The 24,845-nt window shown below is 45.5% G+C and overlaps 1 protein-coding gene and 1 long non-coding RNA gene across 3 annotated transcripts in view; one reads left to right on the forward strand and one right to left on the reverse strand.

Moving 5' to 3' along the window:
• The window catches only part of LOC116779989 (zinc finger SWIM domain-containing protein 6-like), a 198,158-nt gene extending 174,692 nt beyond the window's left edge, over positions 1-23,466 (reverse strand). For both annotated transcript variants that reach the window (XM_032674493.1, XM_032674492.1), the window contains exon 1: positions 22,938-23,466. In XM_032674493.1, coding sequence (XP_032530384.1) covers positions 22,938-23,466 — 529 coding nt within the window. The remainder of the gene's footprint in view (positions 1-22,937) is intronic.
• Positions 1-24,845, forward strand: part of LOC116780009 — an 893,112-nt gene that overhangs the window by 668,402 nt on the left and 199,865 nt on the right. The gene's annotated exons all lie outside the window — the stretch shown is intronic.

The raw sequence follows: 24,845 nt of genomic DNA on the forward strand, positions 1-24,845 counted from the left end.
TGTCCGCTATCTGCAGAATCGAGCATGGTTCTGATATTCCAACATGCTAGAGTTAATTTGAGTACACCTTTGGAGGCAGGTGTATGCCTTTGTCTTTTGATCTTTGTGTGACCACATTGGAAGAAGATGCCCGTTGGCCTGCGGTTAACCAACCGTGTGAAGGGGGAGATAAGCTTTGTTTAGGTCACCTTTTCTAGGCCACTCTCTGAGTGGAGCAAGCAGTGCTGTCCTTGAAAAGGCTGCTTGGTCGTTCAGGGTGCTGCCCCAAGAGACTGTCATCTCCGGTCAGTCTCAAATGACCAATATCCTGAACCGCCTGCATGCAGGGTTGGGTCTGCGGCTTCCAGTGCACCTTTCACTTGCCGTTTCGACCCTCGCCCGTCGCTGCAGGGCTTTTTGCATGTGGGTAAAGCCTTCAAGCCTGTGCAATGGATTTTTTAGGTGAGATGCAGTATGCGCGGAACTGAACCCACCCTTTAATCCTAAGGTTCATCTGCTAGAGCCGAGCGAGCTTGGACAGCGGCAGTGAGGTCCTCAGGACGTAGGTTTAATTAGAGTGACCTTCTCTTAGATGGGGCTAAATGAGCTCCATCTGCCCAGGTTTAGGATTAGAGTTTTCCTTCTAGGATGACTGCCAGAAGGCTAGCGAGCTCATCCTGCCCAAGGATGTATTGTATCTGACCCTGCGGTTTTGACCTGTCTGGCATGGGCAACCCTACTGAAGGCATGTACCATCGATAGCATAGCTCGCAACCACATGGGGTACACAGGCTACAATCCTACTATTAAAACGATTAGGGCAAGTCTTACACTTTCTACTTTTCTGTCACCTGTCTATATTCAATCCCAGGGAAACACTCAGGATCAACCCTTTGTCCTGACCACCCTTTCAGGATGTAACAAATATATCCAGAACATACCAAACCTGGGCAGTAGCCGCAGGTGAGCCAAAAACAAACAAACGAACAAAACCGTTCCAGCCCCCATACCCACCTAGGGCTCGAGTACCTCTCCAGGCCCCAGCTTGGCCAAGACCCCCAACCCCCAGAGAAAACCATTATCCACCCTGAACTTATCTTCCCCGCATCGTGCTACTTCGTATCTTCCCACGCACTGCGTACCTGCCCACCCTCCAGTCCGAGGACCCCCACGGCTTGCTCCATACCCTTTCTCTCCCTCCCCCCCAAACCAGACCGGCAAACCTCTGTGTGCTCTGAGGCTTCCACTCTCCATTCTCATGAGGGCACAAAGTCACGCCAGCAAAGCTCCCTCTCTCCTTTCCCCCGCTGGGGGGGAGGATGGGGGGGGCAGCAGCCCCGTGCAGGCCCAGGGGCGGCTTTGCGCAGGCCCGGGGATGGCCTAGAGGTGTTTAAATCACCTGCAAATGGTCCTGGACACGTCTCTTGCTCACCTGATTGGCTGCCAAAAGGTTGCCATTGGCTGCCAAGAGGTTGTCATCCAGGTGTTTTAAGAATCTTCTGGACCTCTTTGTACTAGCTGTGTGGTGTTTCAATTAACATCTGGCAATTTGAAGCCCCCCCATAAAGACAAAGGCGGTTTATTTAGAGGTGTCCTTCAGTTCCTTACAGAATATTCTTCACTGTAGTTAGGATGTGGGGGATAGGCTGTCTTGTCCTAGGCAAACACTCCATCCACCTCATCAGTTGTCTATCTTTCCAGTTCCAGGGCCTCATCCCTGATATATAAACGTACTAAACCCATTTGTCAACTCTAAGTTTTCAGAAGGAGGAGCAGCCTTCCTCCTAGTACAGGCAAGGACCAGCTTCCATCTTTCATGTTTAACAGACCTTTGACTTACTGCTTGATATGGTTCTGAGCCCACCTGCCTCTACACTGCAATGGAGGTTTGATACTTCTGAGACTGTAGGGTCTCTGAGAATACCCCATCAATCTCTCACTCATTCTTGCAAATGCTGCACAGTCAGCTTTACTTCCTCCTGTAACTCCTTGACCTTGCAGCATAGCTTGTCAACAACAACACACCTTCTGCAGAAGGGATGACTGGCAGCCCCAGCTTCACAGAGAGGCATCAGGCACTCCCAGCAACCTGAGACCTGAAGAGCTATATCATCATCATCAGGTCTGAGTGGAAGCCCCTGAAATGGCTGGTGCAGTAATTCCAGCAGCTACGGGGAAATGAGCTCTGTGATGTGTCAAAACAACACTTGAGGGAGTGTACACTAGTAAGAGTGAGGATGAAGGGGACTCTTTGTGCCCTTCTGTACCAACTAGTGTCTGTCCGCTGCCTCTGATAGCTGCTCCCAGATTGTCACAGACTGGTGCCTGGTTGCTGGGTTGCCCGTACTTCAATTCTTCCGCTCAGCTAGCGGAAGGGCATCCCACTGCTGTGCAACACCCTGGTCGCTCCCTAGGAGCTCCTTATGAGTGAGAGTGAAACAGAGCAGGGATTTTTAGATGTTGGAATCCTGCTCTGAGAAGAGGTTCACAGATCCCACTTTGAGGAATGCTGCATTTAGGTTAAAATGACAGAGACAGAGAGCATGTGTTATAAGATTAGTTAAGGGAGAGAAGGTACCAGGCTCTGAGAGGCCTGTTTGTGCCTGGTATGCTCTATCCTAATGAAAGATAACAAAAAGGTTGGCCTAGTAGTCATAAATTATATAGGATGGACATTTGGGGGGGTTGAAGAGCTAAGTAAAGGGATTTGTAGTAAGACTTTTGCACATAGTCAGGAAGAGTTGAAAAGTTCATGATGATGAGGAACAGAGAAACGACCCTCATGAGGCTGAAGAAGCCGGAACGACCCCCAGGAATCTACCCAAAAGGATGACTCTGCCTCAAGCTCCGCCTGAACCCCACCTATTATGAATATTATAACTAAATGATGTAATTTTAATGAATATTCACATAAAATATTGTAATCTCTCACCAAAACTGTATAAATTACCTGACTTTTCACTGAAAACTTTAGAGCTATGTCATAGTTTGAAATTGGCCCCCCTGAGAGGCTGGGGGGGCTCAGAGGTGATTGGGTGCCAGGGCAGTGTTCCCTGGAGAGCCAATCACTGTCCATGTTGTTCACTTCTGCTCAAAATCATATATCACAGCACCGGAAGCGGTTGGCAGTTCTGTCTTGGTTGTTTTGCTGTTGGTGTCTGCTGCGTGTAGGTGTTGAAGGCCAGGGGGTGGTTGGGTTCCCTCTCTCCCCCTCCAGGGGGAAGAGGGGAGCCCTGTGGCCCCCCTAACTCTGCCTAGGTCAGAGTTAGAGACAGCATTGGAATGAGTGCATGTTTGTGAGGGATGTGACTCACAAACAACTGGTAAGTGGGAGAGAGAGAGAGAGAGGGGGGCCCTGCGGCCAGGCCCTCTTCTCCTCCCCCCCACCTTTGCAGCCAAGCTGCAGAGGAGGGCTGGTTTTCCCTCTCGCTGTTTAGTGAGAGTGGATGTGAGGCTCAGCATTTAAGCAGAGTCAAGTGGACGGGCTGAAAAATCAGCTCGGCGCTCGGGAAAGGAATCCCAAGCAAAATTGGAGACGGACCCCAGAGAGAGAGAGAGAGAGAGAGAGAGGCCTGGAGGATGTCTCTGCCATGAACTAAAATGCAGGACAACCAAAAACCTGAGGAGAAATCAACATTCCAGGACACAGACGCTTGATAAGCTAAACTACACTGCAGCAGCCTACGAACCAAGGTATGAGAGAAATCACATAGCAGCAGAAGAGCAAAGACTCAAAGCTATCTTCTTGAACTTCGTGAGGAGGAGAGACTACAACAAACAACTGGAACTTGGTGAGGGGGGAGCGTTCAGAAGCCCAGAACACTCCCACAGCAAAAGACTGTGTTATGTATCAGCCTTGAAAAGCTGCTCCTGGACTAAAGTTAAAGGAGGGGCTTGAAAGGACTGACTGATAGAAATGTAATATATATATATAGTTGCCTTTAGTTTGTATAGTATTTATTTGTGTAAATAAATGTATATACTTCCCCCTTCCCCTACAGAAGCCTCTGGTCTGAAAGTTTCTCTCCGATGTTAGGATAAATTGTGGGAAGGGGTGGGGGAAGCCTGGAAATTGGATTTTTAGATTTCTAATGTGGCTCAAACTATCACAAGCTATTTAGCCTAGTGCAAACTGGTAGTTCTCCAACATTGCACAGAATAAATACCTTTCTTGCTTAAAGACTAAATTTTGTCTCTGAGCAGCTTTTTTATGTTGGTTTTGGCATCAATTTTGGCAAGTCATGCAGGAGCTTTCTCTGCCAGTGCTGGAATCCAGGGGGTCTGGGGACCCTCGCAGGGGTCCCCCAGCTGGATCTTCGGTCGCGAGTCTCCCCTGTCCCTCAGTTTCTCACACAGGTGGACAAGGACTTCTGTTTGACATAAAAAGGTATTTGCTCTTTGGTTTAATTTGGTTGAATTTATGAAATTTTGTCTCTGAGCAGTTATTTTATGCTGGTTTTGGCATCAGGAGCAGTCACTCCCAGCCCCACCCACGCTGAGCCAATTTAGGGCAAGCTGCCAGCTCCACATGGTCTCAGTGCTCTCCTGGGGTTCCCCTGCCTCTAGAATGTTGTCCTGTTTACTGTGATCCCCCGCAATCCCCTACTTTGCTGCGGGATGTGCCTACACCAGAGCTGTTTGCTTTGGCAATTAAAGAGGAAAAGAAGTAGCATTCCTTTAGATATATCTAAGTAATAACACATGCAAAAGAAGAGCTACTATGGCTGTGGAAGGAGTATTACAAAAGCAAGCATATCAAGATAACTGGTTTACAAACAGCAGGGGTTGCTTATTTGAATATTTCCATAACACTACCACATAATGCCAAATTCAGGAAAAGTCAAGAGTTCCAGGGTTTAATTAATCTAGTTTAACCCTAGTGACACCCCCATTCCTCAGAAAGACAAATCACATAATTTGTCCTTCCCTCTATTTTAACAGAATTATTCTCTGTGCATTACAACATTTTTATAACAACTCAAAAAGCAGCAGTATACAATGTTATTTGCTAAATGTTAACATCCTTAAATACAATATGGCAAAAATAAATTCTTGCACTTCAGTAATGCCACAATCAGGGGAATTAAGTTTACAGATGTGTTCCTGATTTGAACTTATGGTGCCAGCTGCTTTTAAACTTATGTTTCTGCAGAAAAAAAAGATAATCCTTTTTCACCCTACTGAATGTCTTTGTTCCACCCAGAGGCCATATCACTTTACTCCTGAAAGCCTGAGCTTTTGTCAGCTGTTCACAGGATAAACAGCTGTGGATGTTTGAAAAACCTATTACTACTGGCAGAAAATGAAAGCTGACAAATAGTTTCTGTGTTTATAATGGAAGAAAGCCTCCAAAACACAAACATTTCAATAAATTCTGAAAGATTTTTTTTCCCCACACTTATTTGGTGACAGCCTTCAAAATTAGTCTGTGTAAACAGTATGATAAATGCAATTAACCTCCAAGTGCCAAAAATAGGCTATCCTCCTGCTAAGCACTAATGTGAAATACAAAAGCATTAGCAAGAGGAGCAGCAAAGTTGCCATTTGCACATAGGGTTAATGAAGATTTTCTTGTAGATCCTGTTCCTGCTTTAAGTGAAACACTAGGTAGGCCGATTTAAGTCTAACAGGGTAGATTATATCAATTCTGAATGCTTTCAACAGCTCAAGAACAGCATAACCATCATAGGTTTTTCTTGTTTGTAAAAAAGAAAAAAAAAAACCTGCTTGGAATTTTTTCCCTTTACTACTGTGAAAGAAAGGTGTTGGGGGGGGAAGGGGGAAGGAGACGATTACACTGAACACACAAAAGGCAAAAGGATGGGCTAATGGCCTCACATTCCAAGCTAAGTGGCCTCAGAAGACTGTGGGTGGGAGGTGAGCTTTTCTCCTCAGGAGACAGCACTTCTTTACTTCTTTTACCCAGGACTCGAGGTGTGTGCAGTGTGGAGAAGTGAGCTCCGGGCTCAGTTTTGGGGTTTTCTTTGGCCGGCCTGCCAGTTCTTCAGGCCCTGAGGGAGGTCCCAGTTTTGCCTCTGACCCCTTGCATCCTGTTTTGCCCATGGCCTGAGTGCCCCTCGGAGCTGCCAAGGACCGGGGAGCTCCGGTTCGTCCTCCAGTGAGAGAGTCCCTGCGGAGCCACACTCCACCTCTCTTGTTACGGAGACTGCCAGCATCTTGTGAGCTTTTCCCTTTCTTCCTGGTTCCCCCGTCCCTTGCTAGCTGCCGCTTTTCTTAGCCGAGGGGTGGAGGCCCACCTTGAGGTCTTGAACCACCCACATGGTTGAGATCCGTCATTTGCCACGTGGGGTTCGTCTGCAGCGCCCCCTGCCAACCATTATTGAGTAACTGCAGCCTCCGCTCCTCCAGAGATCTAACAGCACCCCCTGCCAGCCACTAGTTACAATTGCACCAAAAGGCAAAAAGTACTTAACTGGGGTTTTTTTTCTTGGGAATTTGGGTGCAGGATTGTTGGTTTTTTTGTTTTGGTTTTTTGGTGTGTTTTTTCTCTTCTTCTTTTATCGTTTTACCCATACATATATATATTCTTTAATAAAGGGCTGTTATTTTTTCTTTCTTTCTCCACATTTCCTCAGCTGGACCCCCTTAATTTTGGATTTACAATTGCTTAGAGGGGGAGCTTGGTCTTCCTCATTACTCGCCCTGCTCAGCAAACACATCTGTCTTGTTAAACTGAGACAATAACTTTCACTGAACTGATTGAAAGCCACAGATTCTCTTCATCTGCTATGTTTTTCACTCTGAAATAACCTAGCAAGTATGGTACAATTCCAAGTTTGATATTTTATTTCAGGTATAGCAAACTTCAAACGATGACCAAGATACAGCACATGCATACTTTATCCCATTTTCTGAGGAAATACATTTTTTCCTAAAGGATCAGGTTAATTGAAGCTATTACAACTTTCAGATACAGTTTCACCTTTGAGTTCCATTCACTCTCCCCACATGCATCAAATTAAAGCAGGCTTAATTGGGATGCACCAAATTGTATTCAGAATAACCAGAATGCTAAAAGATATTAAAAACCTTACAATCATCAAGAATGTATTTTAAGTTTTTAGCAATTAAAAATTGGAGGATTTCAAAAGGTTCATAACCACTGTATCTAATGAGGCAAATTTCACATTTTGTTTTACAAAAAGAAGGTCCAAATCTCAACTTTCTGTGGCATCTTCAAAATAAACAGCACAGGGTTCAGTTTTGCTTTTACCTTTGTGTCTTCTTCTTGTCACTACTACATGGTGGGGGGAAGGAAGAGAAGGAAATTAACTAAAACCATCATGAAGCTCAATGAGAAATGCAGCGTGGACCTGTATATTCACCATATTTCACCATTCAAGATACGTTTTTCCTTCTTTTAAGGAAGTTGGTATTTCCAAAACTGATGCACTGCAGCCTTGGCCTACAGTGACCATGAGATTGTGGAGTTCAGTAGTGGGCAAGAAGGAAGCAAGGCAATGAGTAAGATTGTAACCACAGACTTCAGGAGAGCTATCTTTAACCTCTTCGGGGATCTTCTTGGAAGAATCCCATTGGAACATGCCCTAGAGGGAAGAGGGGTCCAAGAGAGTTGGTCAATATTCAAGCACCACTTCCCTCCAGGTTCAAATATGGTGCATCCCCACGGGCAAGAAAGTGAGCAAAAGGGTTGGGAGACCTGTGTGGATGAACAAGGAACTCCTGCCAAAACCCAGCCATAAGCACATGAGGTGAAAGCAGAGACAGGTCACATGAGGAATGTTGTCAGAGTATGCAGAAATGCAACAAAGAAGGCCAAGGGCCATCTGGAATTAAATCTGGCCAAGTATGTCAAGGACAACAAGAAGTGCTGCTTCAAATACATCAATAACAAAAAGGAAACCTAAGGATAATGTGGGCCCACTACTGAATGAAACAGGGACCCTTGCAAGAGAGTACACAGAGAAGGCAGAGGTACTGAACACCTTCTTTGCTTCAGTCTTCACTGCCAAGGCCAGCCCAGGTCTGGAGGAAGGAAGGCCTTTGGTTGAGGAAATATGGTTTAGAGACCATTTAGTCAAACTTGATATCCACAACTCCATGGGCCCTGACAGGATGCATCCATGAATGCTGAGGAAACTAGCAGACATCATTGCTAGGCCACTCACGATCACCTTTGAAAGGTTGCAGAGATCAGGAGAGGTGCCCAAGGTTTCAGTCATTATGCACAAAAAAAATATCTTTGCTTTAATACCTGGTACAGTGTTATTCTTGGGAAGATACTATTAAAGGGTACCTCTTAAAGACTGATAACTCAATTTTGTGCCTGTTGTTTCTGTCCAAATATTCTTAGCTAAAACAGACCCAGTACTTGCATCAACTTGATGGAAGTCTATCAAAGCACTTGATGCACTCTAAGATCTTCTGGGGTACATTTAGCAGAAAATGTGTGGTGAAAGTAATTTCATGAGCCACATCTAGTCTGCACACAACTTAATCTTTAAAGATGAACATATCTAAAGATAGTGCTGGATGAACTAAACTTGCCACCTGCACAGCATAACTCTCTATTTGGCTTGTGTGGCAAGGTTTTGGTAGCAGAGAGGGCTACAAGGGTGACTTCTGTGAGAAGATGCCAGAAGCTTCATCCATATTTGACAGAGCTAGTGCCGCCCAGCCCCTAGACAGACCGTCATGGTTTGAGAGCTCCAAAATCTAATTCCCTAGTCCAAGCCCCCTCCCACATCTCAGCCCAGTGTGAGATGGTTTTTCCAGACACTACACGAGACTCAAAATGGGGAAAAGGGAATATAATACAATGACTGTACAAATAAATACTACAATACATTATATACAATCTTAATTATCTCTACCATGACATAAGTATTTACAATGGATCAAATCTCTTCTCCCCTCCAAATAAAAGTCCAGAAGGGAAGAAAGAAAGATCCCTTTCCACTTTCAGAGCAGTAGTCTCTAAGGCAGCAGGTTTTCTTCTTCTCATGCATGCAGCTGTAGCTGGATCTCTGCCAATACACACGAGAGGGTATCCAAGCCCCTCGGCCACTCGTCTTAAAGTGAGGGTCTTCTTCCGTGGGCTGCGTTCCCCAGGACAAGTGCACTATCACCACGTCATATCACGAAGCGCAGGGGTCTTCGTGACGGTCCTTATCTTCAGGGGATTCAAGTTCCCCTACAGAGCTCTGTGCTCTGTCTCAAGCAGCGGGGGAGTCAAGGTCACCCTCTGCATTCTTCTCGGAGCTTTTCAGCTCCTTTCTGCAAGTGCTGTATCACTTTAAGACTCTTTCAAGTAAGAGTCCATAATCTTCCTCCTTTCTTGGAGGTCTCAGAGGGGTATGGGGTTTTATTTCAGTTCTTACCCCAACTTCCTCTCTCTCTGCTGCTGCTGCCGGCTCTCCTTCTCTTTCTCTCTCTCCTTCCAGGAGTTCTCTCTGTGTTCCCGTCTGCCTGTTGTTGTTGTGTGGTCTTATCTCTTCTGGCTCTCTGCCAACATTCTCTGGACACTGCTCCTGCTGCTGCTCTGTCTCTGCTCACTCACAGTGGAGAAAATTTCTTTAGCTTTCAGTCACAGGTACTTAGCCCAGCTTTATGCTGTTCCAAGTCCCTGCAGCCCCCCCAGCTGGGGCCGGGGGACCCCAGCCCCCAGTGGGGCTGCTGCTGTTTCTCCTCGTGGCTCCTACAACATGGCTACTTCTTCAACAACAACTACAACTAACCTTCTCTTCCATTCTGCTTGTGATATGTTTATATTTTGCAGAAGTGCTCATTGGGTAAAACCTCAAAACTTCAAGGGTCACCACCCCCTGGGGTTTTACCATTTTATTACTTCAGGGGGAAAACTGTTTCCCCCCACCACACAGACCTACCGCTGGCCAGAGCTAAGCCAATCAGCAATGGTGGTAGCACCTCTGCAATAACATATTTAAGAAGGAGAGAAAACTGCTGCACAACAGCAGCCAGGACAGAAGATCAAATACGAGAGCAACAACTCTGCAGACACTAAGTTCAGTGAAGAAGAGGTAGGAGGTGCTCCAGGTGCTGGAACAGAGCTGGTGGAGACCATGGTTAGGCAGGCTGTACCCCTACAGCCCATTGAGGTCCATGGTGGAGCAGAGATCCATCCATCTGCAGCCCATGGAGGACCCCATGCCAGAGCAGGTGGATGGAATCTGTGATCCCATGGAGAGCCCATGCTGGAGCAGGCTCCTGGCAGGACCTGTGACCCCATGAGGGACCCATACTGAAGCAGTCTGTTCCTGAAGGACTGCACCCTGTGGAAAGGGCCTATGTTGGAGAAGTTTGTGGAGGACTGTCTCCCATGGAAAGGACCCCACTCTGGAGCAGGGAAAGAGTATGAAAAGAAAGGAACAGCAGAGACAATGTGTGATGGACTGTATCAGGGGTTAATTACTCTGATACTTTTGGTCTGTGTTTGGCCCAGACAACCGTAAAAGTTTTTTTCTTTCCCTGCCAAGTTATGAGAAAACGAGCACTGATAAAATGGGAAATTTGTCCTTGAAGAGTTCTTGTATAAACTACATTTAATTGATATTCTGATTCTGTGATCGGTTAATTGTTCTCCAAGGTCGCTTGAAGGAGAGATTGAGGAGGAGGAGGATGAAGTAAACCCACCGACTCAATTAAGAAAGGACCCCCCCCAGGTGCAGTACACAGGCGCAGGGAAAGCCATGCGTGCGCAGAAGAGATATTACTTGCATAACTGGGAGGTGGGACTGAGGGCCTCTGGCTGGGCGGTGCTGGCCACACCTACCTAGGTTGAGGTCACTCAGTTAATTGTATAAAAAGCAGATAGCTCTTTGGAGGAAGAGGACATCAAGGACAATGTTGCCTTTTGGCAGGGACGCCTGCCAATTTGTGAACTTACTGACTCTCCAAGGATGCAGCTTCTGCTATGGGTAATTATAGGCATTCTAGGTCGGTAAGATAACTTTATGGGCAACAGCTGGGTGCCTGGGGAGGTCGTGCTGGGGGCTTATTTCTCTCCTCCTTCCTCTCTTTTGGGTTTGTTCATTTTGTTGGCCACCTCTCGGTAATAAATATCAGTTTTGTTGAGCTTTCAATGGTGTCACAATTTCAGATTCAGTATGGTCCAAACCCTTCCCTAATACATGAACTGACTCCATTCCCCATCCCCCTGTGCTGCTCAGGGGAAAGAGGTAGAGAATTTGGGAGTGAAGTTGAGCCTGGGAAGAAGGGATTGGTGGGGTTAGGTGTTTTAAGATTTGTTTTTTATATCTCATTATCCTCCTCTGATTTGATTGGCAATAAATTAAACTATTATCTCCAAGTCAAGTCTGTTTTGCCCATGACAGTAATCAATGAGTGATCTCTCCCTGTTCTTATCTCGACCCACAAGCTTTTCATTATATTTTCTCTCCCCATCCAGTTGTGGAGGGGAGTGATAGAGTGTCTTTGGTGGAGACCTGGCAGCCAGGCAAGGTCAACCCACCAGAAACCGTCAGGAACTCACTGGCCTGAATTCAAATAACACCAAAGTGGATAAACCCAAACAATTTTAATAGTAGTAGTTATCTGAACCCAGTATGACCTCTTCCTCATATCTTCAAAATTAAAAACCTGAGAGTTGTCTTAGACTTCTCTACTAGGTCAAAAAACCTTGTATAACTTCACACCTATTGCAGCAACAAAAACTATGCAAAGGCATGGCTAGTGGCACATTTATCACTCTACAAAAATTGCCCCATGGACAGTCTCCCAACAGTGACTGGAAAGTAATACATCTGCTGTCTTTTGGGAAGGTGCAAGATGAAGGTCCAAAGAGAGGAAATTAAAGCAAGCAGCTTCTGGCCATGCACCAGACAGCATTCTCACCTTAAGCTGGTGTGAAAGTATTTACATAATGCTTCTGGAGGGCTTTGGAAAGGATGGCAAGTAAAAGTCAGGATTCCTTAACCAGTTCTGCAAAATTCTGAACTTGTAAGCAAGTCTGTACACAAAGAACTAGTTAAGTTCTTCTGTTTTTTTCATGATAGACTGGTTTTCACTCAACTTTAGAGTTGTGATGAGAACATCCACTGTGAGCTGTCTGTTCCATTAAGAAACATCAAACCCACTGTGTTTTAAGTTTGGCAGGTTTGAGGAGGCTCGCTCAACTGTAGGACACAAAAGTCCCAGGCTCTTAAATGCCTTTCCAATAAAATAATGCTTTTTGACTCAGGGGAAAAATGTCTTCCCCAGATTAAAGACAAAACTCCTCTTCCCCCACTCAGGTCCTGTAAGCCTTCATCCTTCTTGGGATAGTACTTCTTACACTGAACATAGCTTAGCCAAGCTTCGAAACAAAATGCTTTTGTTGTGACTATGTTTAAAGAACCTCTTGCATTACTTGTGGAGCTTGTTCTTTTTCCTAGTTGTTAGCTTCATGTGAGCAACAGAACTTCATAGAGCCCAGTACACTGTTCTGAACAGCCAGTTTCTCCAATTGTATGTCTTCAAAATAGCAAAAAGGAAGTAGGGGTAGAAGTAGAGGGGTTAAAAGGAAGACAGCCATGAAAACAAACTAATTGGTACAAAAACTGAAGGACTGATATAGCTGACTGCTTTTCATTCACTAAATGGACTAGAGTTCAAGCTGGTACTTTTTAAATAAACCTGGCTTGCAGAAATCATGGTCAGTTCACAAAAGTATCACATTAAACACCTGTGATCAGCCTAAAACATAATTTGACAGAAAGGAGACCTCTAATTTTAGAAGACTCTTAGCAGTGTGGCAATGGAGCAGGAAAGACAACAGGCTAAGAAATTTCCTCATTTGAGGAAGGTGAAGTATTTAGTTTAAAAGCCTAAACACGTACAACAAACACCACCAGCAGAAGTTAGGAAGGAAACCGGACACTTCAATTAGGGTTGGAGGTCATGTAGGATCCTTTTTAGCAGGAGACAACCAAAAGAGGTAAAATACCCTGCTACGTACAACTTAAGGACTCAGTCTCTCACGCATGCATATCTTAAGAGAGTCTGACAGCCAAAATCCTCTAGGCAGACCTGTAGGAGGACTCCAGGAAGTGAACAACCCAGATCAATCCTTCCACATCAAAACAGGCTACTGTTAAAAGCAAGCCTTGTTGATAAGCTTTAATCTCCCCCTAGTGCAAGCAGTTGAGAAAGCCAAAGCATCCTATCCCAGACAGACACACATAAAACCCCATTAAATCTCTCTTTACCACAAAGGAAAGTAATTTTTATCCTGAAAATGGACTTATTTACACTGTGCAGTGTCCAACAGGGCTTCCAATGCACTTATTTCCTCCACCAGTTCTGCACAAGTTTAGTGCTGCTTTTAACCACTGGGGGTAGCATGGTAGGGGGACTAGTCCCTTGGTCAAGGTGTTGAAACAAGAAAAAACACTACAGATGAAGAAATGTGGAAGATGGCTCACTCATACAGGCCCAACACACATCACAGCTCAGGAAAGGCCCATGCTGCCATCTCCGGAACAATCAGGCCACCTTTCCCAATAGTGAACTTGTAAGCACAGCAGCTTGGTCTCCTTTCCCCAGGCAACAGTCAGAGCTTCACGATCACTTTAAGCTAGTGTGTGACTGACACAGAAATTAGTCCTGCATTTCTCAGTGCCCTCATCTTGTAATCTAGTCTCCCTTGAATCACCAGTAGCACTTTTTTGGCCAATAAACCAGGTAAAACTCACCTAGCAATATCTGAATTCATAAGCAGGGCAGTTGCCTGGCTCACCACACAGCTCCACAAACCATGGCACAAGGTGCAAACCTGAGAACTATAGCATCCCTTTGACAGCAGGCTGCATTTAAGCCAGTCTAAAGCAACCACATAACTTCAGGGTGAATGACACAGTAGTCTTAGTTTGCAAATGACAATCATGAAAACACTTTCCAAAATACAAGTTTATAAGCACAGCAATATGTGTTTTCTGTTATGGGAGTAACACAGTGAGGAATAGATCAGTAAATGAGTCACAGCAAATGAGTCAGTTATGTTATTTACCATATTCATGATTAGAGTATTTCACAGTGGAAAACATTTGTTAAGCCTGTTTCATAGTCCATCCTTGGAGGAGTTCACCAAGTGACAAGAGGGAGCAAGCTTTCTGAAATGGGCTCCTGGAGGACTCCCACTCATAAGGAAGTGTTACAACCACACTGTGTTGCTGTATCAGCAGCTTTCCTCACAGCATCAGGCTTGGTCAACAAGGAATATGCCAGAAAAGGGAGGGGGAAGAGTGATAACACTGCTAAATTATAACTGGAAATACAATTTCAACTTCTCTCAAAGGTTTATGGCTTTTGTAATTTATATTTGTCAGGTAACCTAAGGTTACCAGCCCTAGAAAGAAGACACACATCAAGCTTGTATTTTAGCTTTAAACCTGTATTTACAAAGACCATAGACTATTGGTCTCAGCCTTTGATCAGCACACCACCTTTATGACATAACCCAGGTTTTGTAGACCAGTACAACAGTCTCTGAACAGCTAACACACACAACTCAAGTTAATGGAGGCCCTTTCATCATAACACCAACTTCTAATACCTATATCACTGCACCAGCATGCCCATGTCAGGGCTAAGGAGTTGTAACCACCTCGCTGGACACTGCAATTAGACAAATAGAGCACATATCACTAGCAAACTTCAACAGCCTCCTGCTCACAAATATATTCATTTCCACAGAAAAGCAAACTGAACAAAGGCCTGGTAGTGCTTTTGCCCATAAAAGAGGAGTTGCTCAGTGCTGAGAGCAGGGTGTGATGGCACTGAGCTCTGCAGGGGATGAGCCTGTCAAAGGTCCCTCTAACCTATGCTGAACGTGTTGCTATCAACTTACACTACTTGTACCCAGCTACTGACGAAAGATTAAATTGTAGGCTACCTCAGCAGCAGTCCCACCACCAGCCCACACTGCAAACATACCCTTCCCACTGCACTTCAAACCAGCATCAGATGGCAGGAACTGCAATACAGGTGGATGTGCTTATTCCATCACACCACACTCCCCCATCTCCAGGTTCAGAACATTCATTTCCTTACCAAAGTCACATGCAATGCTATCCCTTCCAAACTACCTGGCCCAAAACACAGCTACAGATAACACCCCACTCACCAATAAAGCTACATGTATGCTAGGCTAAGATACAGACTTCTTTTTACACTCATGCTGCTGACTCCTCCACCTCATTCACACATGTAACTTCCGCCTGAGGTGCTTGTGTTATAACATCACCTGCCCCACCTCATCTTCTGACTCCCATTGCCAAATAATTGAGTACACTGAGGTCCTTGCCTGGAATGCTATTCTACCATTGAGCATTTGCTGCTTCCAGTGCAGTGCATCACACTGGGATGGTTCTCACCAAGGTCCCCAGTGGAAAGCTTTTCTGGAAATGCTTCAGGATTTATATTCCTCTACCTTTCAGCACTTCTGTAAATTGACAACTCCTCTCTCAGAAGTTTTGACCTTTACTATCTTTTGTGACTCTCCTTTTACTTCCAAAAAAAAAAAAAATCACAGATCAGTGTCTCATTGCATATCCTCCTTTCAGTAAATGTTTCTCAATAATAACCTTTACTTAACTTCATTTTGTTATTCAAGGAGGGAGGGGAAAATGGACCTCATAACAGGCATGATTCACTGAAGCGCATGCTCATGATTCACATCTCTTCCCACTTATCCAGGCTAACATTGCACTCCCCCCATTCTTATTCCCCATGTCAGCACAATATATAGCCCTGAAAAAAAACCCCCACCCTCTCAGTTTTTCTCAAGTCTGGGTATCACAAATATTCACTACTATGGAGGGGAAAACAAACAAAAAAAGAAAACACATACTTGCTCTTCCTAAAATTAAGCCATTTATTGCCTGTTGACGAGAATTAAGACACAATTTGACTATATCTTATAATAAAAGAAAATCCATTATATTCTATGATCTTATCAATGCACATTTAACTCTATGAATAAATCTGTTTCTAACAGTTGTACAAAAGTAAATGGCTCTGTTTTACCACTGTAATGGAGTCTCAACCATGACCCAACAGAAATAGCTTCTGTTTCTGATAAAGTACAGTTCAACAAACAACGTTCAATTAAATAGAAAGTTGGTGCTTTCTGAAAAACAGGATGTATCTGACACACAAAGGAAATATTTATAAAATTTAAATTGGGATATAAGGTTAAAAAAGACAGCAAGAAAACACCCACTTCATAACTTTAAATGTATTTTACAATTTCAAAAGCTACAGGACAGCTAAATTACATTTTGCCAACCTGCTTTCCATTTTGAAAGCTTAGATTTTTTCCTACAAAATGAAACAATCGGCTTCCATGCCCATTGAAAGCAGACCATGTAGAGGGAGCAGTCATTCAGACTACATCCTCCTTAAACACATCTCCTCAGGGATCTACTGAGCTCTTTGACCTCTACCTTATCTCAGGCATCACCACTTGCCCAGTTCTCTTCCTAGCCTGTCATCTATAAAGGTAAACTCAGCATTTTACTATCTCTCTTCTCTTCAAGTATATCTTATTATATGAGCCAAACTCTTGTTTAATCCTAAACACTTCTTCACTCTTACCACCAAACAGCCACTTACATTTATCATCTACATAACTACCTAGAAAGTAAGTCTTTACATTATTGACAGAATACATGACAATGTAAAGTTCAATCCCTGAAAACTGACAGTAAAACTAAGTGATATGCTGCTTCTAGAAGTAGGACTAATCAAGTTATTCTCAGCTTCCTCATCCCATCAGACTGCCAATGTATCTGTTACAGCAAGTCCCATTCATAGTCACTGCCTACCACTCATGCATTAGTAGCCCATTTAGCTGAAGACACCTCCATAAATTCATGCATTTAGATTTGACCAAAAAAGCTGCATGACAGTTCTCTCACATATCTCATCTTCAATAACAAAGAGCTAAAAAACAGTTACACATTTTGTCATCCCCATCCCTCTGATCTAGAAGAAGAAAAATTGAAGTTTCATGCTTTATATAATATAGCTACACTAAATCCAGATACAAAATATAGTGGATTGATATTTTATCCCCAAGAAACTAATTTTAGTCAGTTTGCAAGGTTTCAGTTTACAACCTAAATCAATGAAGGAACTGAGACTCATTTTGCATGTACAACAGCAGCAGTACAGTTATCACTGGTCATAGCACAGTATTTCAGAATAAAAGCATTCCAGGTTTCCTTCCTTTAGCTAATATATTAATCAATAGTCTAAATTAATTGTTTTTTCCCCTGTTCTTTAACTTTTAGAAATCGGTCAACTCAGCAGCATTGTCTTGAAGAAGCATAAGTCATGCTTAATGTGGTCACAGAGGCCACCCTTGTAAATACACAAATGAGTTTCATTAAAACTTTGTCACCCTCCCAAAGCAGCGTACTGTATTCCTCAAATATGAGGAAAACTAAGTGCTTCATTGAGGCAACTGCTGTGCAAGTAATCAATAGCTAACTGTAAAGCTCTTCACAAAATGTGGCTGACTAGCTCATGTTTTCCAGAAGATTATTTGTAGATGTTTTTGTTAATGAAGTTTTAACACAGTCATTTTATCTGCCATCCTTTTATGGCCAAAACTGCAGGTAAGTGGCAAAAATGACCAGCCCCTAAGCATGTGAAAGCCTGAAGACCATACTATCTACTTTTATTTATACTTACCATAAATGCACTATCAATACCATCATTAATCACTGAATGTGGACTGGTGCTCTATGAGCTTCAGGACCAGTCAAAATATCAATACTGAATGTAAAAATTAAATATTAATAAGGTACACCAGCTGCTCTTGACAAGGGTAAGCTAGAAGCCAATTTGCTGAAGAGTTTGTGCTGTCACTATGACTTGCACACATAGCTGAACACTAGTATGCAGAGAGAATACAAGCCACTAGTATAAAAGAATCAAACTTTAAGCATGAGGAAACAAACCTGAGAGACAGTGACGATAAAAGCCTTTAACCCAAAATCTTGCTTTTAACACAAGTTTAAAAATACAAAAATAATTAGAATACATGCAAACTTGATCCTCTATTGTACTACAGATTGTAAATTTGTCTCACTTGATTGAATTTTAAGTGCCTCAATGGTTGAACTTTTTTTATTCATTAGTCATTATAAATTAAACACTATAGTCAGCTGCACAATTCCCGCACTGTATCTGCATTACTACCCAGCTGTCAGTAACCAGTTAGCGGTTAAACTTAGCATGTGTTCAGTGTCACCTCTTAAAAGTCATACAATTATGCAACATTTGATTTGCCCAGCCTTTAAAATGATCATTTGAACATCAATAAATTTGTGAAAAAGTATATATATTAATTAATGCCCACTTCTGTGAAATTTCTGTCTATAGTGTCATTTCCCCCCTTATTTTTCTGACAATTCTTTAATTTATTAAAGGTCTGAAACCAATTAACAATGAAAGATTCCTTATGTAAACAGGCAGATTGTTAAATAAAGCAGGAAAAAGGTAAATCACCTGAAATTTTAACACATTAATTTAGTAAATGATCTTCTGATTTATCTGATCAGCTAGTTCTGCTAGTGTGAATTTAAGCTTACTGAGTTATTTTACTGCATACTTTCAATTAGCACCAGACCTTCACAGTCATTGTCCATCTATTTCCAAAGCAAAAATCTCCAGATATTTCAAGACTGTCAAATATAAATTTGCAACAAGGAGTAAAGAGAATAAAAAATAGATAAATTAAAAAAAGTAAGCTCTCCTTAAAGCATGTGATGGTGCACATGACAATTATCTTAAAATATACTTCAAATGCAGTTAAAGTTTCCCCTCTTTTACACTTAATTTTTCATTTTTCAGAAGGGTTTAATAAAGCGTTGGTTAAAAACCCCACATTAGGAGACACTTCAGTCTATTTCTGATTTGACACAATTCATTAAAGTATCCTGTATGACTGCTCAGCTCCTACAGCAGGCCTCTTACCAGTTCTCACTTGACCACAAAAGAATTCTCTGTACTTTAGTTACTATTAAAAGGTTACACTCCTCCGGTCTGTTTATGCATTTGCAGAATTAAGTCAGAAAAAACCTATTTTAAGATAGTGACTTACAAGTTTTTTAGACATCCTTGTCTTCAGTAGTGGGGCTAAGGCAACAAAGACTGAATGCATATTGCTACCTCATCAGGGGAGAGCATGGTAATGCATCACAAAGGCATCACATAAATCATCATTGGCATGTAGCTAGAAGGAGAATGCAAACCAGCATATAGTACTAGCCAATATCTCTAGTGATATAGGCCACAAAAGGTTATGAAACCATGTCAAGAGCTGCATACATATTCATTTAAGAGAAGTTTTTTACATAGGTAGTTTTAGATAGTAAACCAAAAGGAAAAACTAGAATTTCAAGGAGACAAAAACCTGCTCTAGTTTTGGGAGATCTAACAGGTTCATTACAAAAAAGTAAATTATATGGCAAAACATTGCAACTAGTTACTGATTTTTAAGGAAACCAATTTGTCCAGTGCCAACTTTTAAATTGTTTCAGCCTACCCTCACAGATTTTGCTTTAAATTAACTGTTCCTCTCAGAGTGCAGAGAGAACACACACGCACACAAGCATCAGTTGTTGACATGACAAGTAGCTCAAATTCAAGAATTGCTACATACCAAAACATCTGATCATATACAGAGATGGAATTACTTTCATAAACTGAAAGCAAACTTTGAAACTAATTTCTTGGGAGCAAGGAAAGCCTTGAATTTAGGGAAAAAATGAAATGTGAGAAACATGAAAACTGATCCAAAACAATGAAAAATTTTGTTAGGTCATCCCAATATAAACTTTTCTATAAAAGAAGACTCCTTGTTTTAAAAACTAGGATGGGAAGTGGTTTACAATTCATTTTCTCCTTAAAAAAATGAAAAATTCTAGTCCTGACCAATTCAAGGCTGACCAAAAGTTAAAGTGTGTTATTAAGGGCATTATCCAAATGCCTCTTAAACACAGACAGGCTTGGGGCATTGACCATCTCTCTAGGAAGCCTGTTCCAGTATTTGACCACCCTCTCCAAAAAAAAAAAAAAAAAATGCTTCCTCAGGTCCAGTCTGAACTTTCCCTGGCAGCACTTTGAACCATTCCCATGCATCCTATCACTGGATGCCGGGGAGAAGAGCTCAGCACCTCCCTCTCCACTTCCCCTCCTCAGGAAGATGGGGAGAACCATGAGGCCGCCCCTCAGCCTCCTTTTCTCCAAACTAGACAGAGCCAGAGTCCTCAGCCGCTCCTCACAGGACATGCCTTCCAGCTCCTTCACCAGCTTTGTTGCCCTCCTCTGGGGGCAATTCAAGGACCTTCACATCGTTCTTAAATTGTGGGGCCAAGAACAGTACCAGAGGTGAGGCTGCACCCATGCTAAATACAGCAGGAACAATGTCCCATGCCTGTCAGTGTTTGAAGCATTTGGGCAATGCCCTTGACAATACAATTGATGTTTCATATCACCAGCTTCCACTATTTTTGTGCAGCCTTACAAAACAGGCTCATATAAGGTAAACAAACAAAAAATTTAAAACCCCAAACAAACCAACCAAACAAAAAAACCCAAACCAAACCCAACCAAAAGTATTTTCAACAGTAGGTATAGCATTCGTTTAGAATGCAGTTAAGGAATCCAGAAGCAGCAGTCAACACTTCAGTTCTATTTATGCATATTTTCTTTTTTCACATTGACCCTTGCCAACATCATTCCACTTTTGAAGCTAGAGAAAAAAAAAATACTTTTTTTTCTTTCACAGCTACTCATTGAGGCCTATTCCACTGCTGAAAGCAAGCAAAGTCAAGCCCACAATGGGAATCCTAGAAAAGACTTCATCTTTTATTTATCACCCCTTGGCTTTATTTTCACAGTGAATTCCTAGCTTAAATGCAATCAACCAAAAATCCCTCCCTATGTGCACTCCTGTCATTCTCCATGGCTTGCAAAGAGAATCAAGTGCAAGCAAAAGAGGAAAAAGAAACAACATCTCAACACTACCAATCAAACTAAAAAAAAAACTTCTGGTTTTGCCAGTCCTGAGGAACCACAGATGCACCTCAGACCTTTGAAAAAAAGAAAGCCAAAAGATTAAACTTATAAGAAACTTAAAAAAAACCCCAAAAGTAATTTTTAAAACCCTTAAATTCTCTTAAAATTCTCCAGAATAAAAAAAATTAAAAGTAAAAATTAAAAAAAAAACCAAACACAAGAAGAAAACAACAAAAAACCAACCAAACAAAAAAACACGTCTTAAGCTGAACTCCACCTAGGCAGAAGGTGCTTAACCCAGGAACAGCAACAGGCCTTCCCTTCAGAAAGTAGAAGGCAAGTTTGCAGGATGCCCGCGAAGTGAAATCCGCTGGGGACAAGGCCGAGGGAAAGCCCAGCACCCTCCGACCCCGAGGCACAGCACCGGGATCAGGGCTGCCGCCACAACTCGGCACGGCTCAGCCCCCCATGGCACTGCGAAGAAAAGGCGAGCAGCAGCCGCAGCTGAGCCGAGCGACCGCCAGAGGACGGTCCGGCCCAGCACAGGGCGGGACAATGACCGGCCACGCGGAGCCGCCATCCCGCCCTGTCCCGATTGTCGAGCCGGCAGTGAGAAGCAATAAAGAGTCTTTTGTCCGGTTTCCCCTTTGAGGGGGATGGTAGGGGGGCGAGGGTGCAGAAAACCGATAGGAACACAAACGTGAAAGTGAGAACAAAGTGTCCAGTCGCCGACGCCGCCTCCTCCGCTAGGCACCGCCGCACAGCAATGCGCCCGGGCCGCACAAAGCGTCAGCGCAGCATCCCCCGCGGAAGTTTCCAGGGGAAGCCATAAACTCCCTCCCCACAAAACCACCACCACCCCAACGGGACCTGCTTGCGGGTGGGGGTAGCAGCTCACACATAGGCAGGACCTCCTCCGTCGGGGCGGAGAGTACCAACCTCCGGTGCCCTTTAAACAGAGGTAGGGAGGAGTTAATCAGGGGTGCCAGCCCGCAGAGGAAGAAGAACAGTGGCAGGCGGCGGCCGCTGGGTGCGGGAGCAGCAGCGGAAGGGGGGAGGGAAGCGTTGTTCCAGAAGAAAGCGCAGCGCTTTTCTCCTCACCTCGCCGTTGTCACGGAGGGGCTCATCCTAAAGTAATTCGTGGGCCCCTCCCCGCCGTCACATCTACCCGCTCCCCTCTCCCTTCAAGCAGTAGGGCCTGGGCAGATCGCACCTCCACCCTCTGGCTTGCCACCGCCCTAGAAATGCCTTTGTTTGCAGCTTCCCCCGCACCGCACACCCGCTCCTGGGGACCCCCACCCTCTTTTAATTCTTTATTTTGGACCGCGGCTCATCCCGCCCTCTCCCCCTGTCGTCCGCCTTCTGCTGATTCATTTCCACCAGCGGTCCCGAAGAGGGGGGAGCGGAGGCATCTCCTTGCTATTGTAGCTCGGAGTATGGTGATGACCCGGATTGCCAAATGTGGGAAGCTGGGAGGGAGCAGAACCAAACGGGATTACACACTCTGGATTTCAGGGAGCAGACACAACGCGTCGGGAAAGTTAAAGGGACAGGCGAGGGGCAGCGTGCCCAGCCACCCTGTCGGAGAACAGGCAGACCGTTGGCAGCGGGCGCCGTGGATACGTCACGGAGCAGAGCAAAGGAGTTATTCCGTATTCTGGACGTGAGGAGGAGGAGACTGGCAGAGGAAGTTGCTCGGCCCGAATTACAGCCTGAGAGTGCAGGCCGTACCGCGGGGAGGAGGGGCTGGAGGGAGCTCCCCAGCCACACGCGCCAAGGAGGTGGGGTGACTCCGGCCGCCAGGCCGCGCAGGAAGAGAGGCAGCTCCCCGGATAGCAGGCGGATGACCCGCGGCTGAGGAGGCCTGCAACACCCTGCCCAAGTGGCCGCGGCCCGGCTCCGCAACGCGGTCCCGGCTGGTAACTCACCGACTTGCAGGACGTTATCGACACAGCCGCCATCTAGAAGAGCGATGCCCCTGCGAAAAGGCAGGCGGTTCTCGTCGACGGCGGCGGTGTCCGCGCCCCCGCCGGGCGCGGTGCCGGCGACGGCCCCCCCGGGGGCGGTGGCGAGATCCTCGGCGCCAGTGTTGAAGGAGGAGTACATGCAGATCTCCCTCTCACTGCGGGGGAAAGACCAGTAGACAATCCTGCGCTGCACCGGCTCCGGGATCCGTTCGAACCGCTCCTCCACCTGCTGGAAGGGCCACTTCTCCGCCACCTTGCGAGCCGCGATGTCCAGCAGAGACTCGGGGCTCTGGGTCTTTCCAAGCGGTAGCAGCCCCAGGGCGGCGGCGGCAGCAGCTACAGTAGCAGCTGCGGAGGAAGGTCCGGCGCAGAGCGCCCCACTCCCGAGTTCAGTGCCGCCCACCCGCTGGCCTAGCCTGCACGCCAAGCCATAGCCAGGTCTGCAGCAGAGGCGCTTAGAGGGGAAAGGGAGTTGACCACGCTCCGCCATGATCTCGCTGCTTCTAAGCAGATAGCGGAAGTGGATATACCCTATAAAACAGCACCAGGAAGACCGCGAGCCACCCCCTGGGTCACGCCCCCTCTTCCCTTACATGGCCATGAGGGGCGGTGCCGGCTGCCTCGCCCACGGTGGGGTGCGGAGCCTTATGCAAATCGGCGCCATAAACATAAATAGAACAGCCCGAGGAAGGCTTGTTCCGCGCGTTGATGAGGAATGGTGCGCGCGCTCCTGGCGCAGGGACGCCCTGCCGATGTGTCGCCTTCTCTCTCTCTCTCTCTCTCTCTCTCTCTCTTCCCCCCCCCACGTCACGTGCGCAAGCCCGAGAGCACTTCGCACGCCTGGTGGGAAAGGGAAGCGTGGCTGGCGGCGCCCCTCTCTGACACCATGTACGGAATGGAATGCGGGGGCGGGGTCGTTGCGGCCTCAATCCGGGCACCTCCGATAGGAAAACCGGTAGGGGGTGGGGTCGTTGCGGCTTCAATCCGGTCACCTCCGATAGGAAAACTGGTAGGGGGCGGGTGAGGAGAACTGTGCTCCGTAGCCGGAAAGTACGGTAACGGCTGAGGCGGCCATTCTCACCTGCGACAAGGTGGGGGCTGGTCGGCCCCTAGCGCCTCGCCCAGGGGAACAGAGCGACTCCCACCTTTCGCTGGAGTTCCACGGGAGTTGAGGGCTGCTGGGAAGCGGTAGAGGCGCCTTGGAGGGCAGGTAGAAGGTGCCTACGGGCGGCTCCGTGTGGGGTCGAGTGGCCTGGCTTGGGCTCCTGCGTCAGAGGCGGGCTGAAATGGGCGAAGCCAGAGTGTTATTATCGGGGTGCTGCTCTTCTGGGGCAGGATCTGGGGTGGCTAAACCCACGCGTTCCCGCAACAAGCCCTTGAGGTGGCTCAGTGAGGCGCGACCCAGATTTCCCTTCTATTAGAGGCACTACGGTATCTACGGTCATTGGGCCGCGGGGTGAGCCCCCATCCCATGTGCCTGGCGTGTGTTGGCTTGCTGGTCGCGCGCGTGCTGTGGACGCGTTAGTGTGCGGACTGGTTGTAGACCGGTGCGAGCTTCACGCAGCCGACTGGCTTCACAGGTGGTCCGGCTTGGAACCGCTCTGGTAGCCCAAGATGAAGGGCTCCGTGCCACGACCCGCGGTGAGTAAACTGAACGCAATTAACGCGTTGTGTTTGTCTTGGTGTCGAAAAGGTCTATAAAAAGGCTGGTGTTAGGCCATCTGTCTCGGTTAATTTTTTGCAAGCAGTGCGGTGCATAATGCTCGTATTTGCTGCAGAGCGTGAAGTGACAAGGATTCTCTTTTCTTTCAGTATTCATTAAAAAAACATACCGCGACATATGGGATCATACCAATTCCTCAAATTAAA

This window comes from Chiroxiphia lanceolata, chromosome W, assembly GCF_009829145.1.
Source record: "Chiroxiphia lanceolata isolate bChiLan1 chromosome W, bChiLan1.pri, whole genome shotgun sequence".
NCBI lineage: Eukaryota > Metazoa > Chordata > Aves > Passeriformes > Pipridae > Chiroxiphia > Chiroxiphia lanceolata.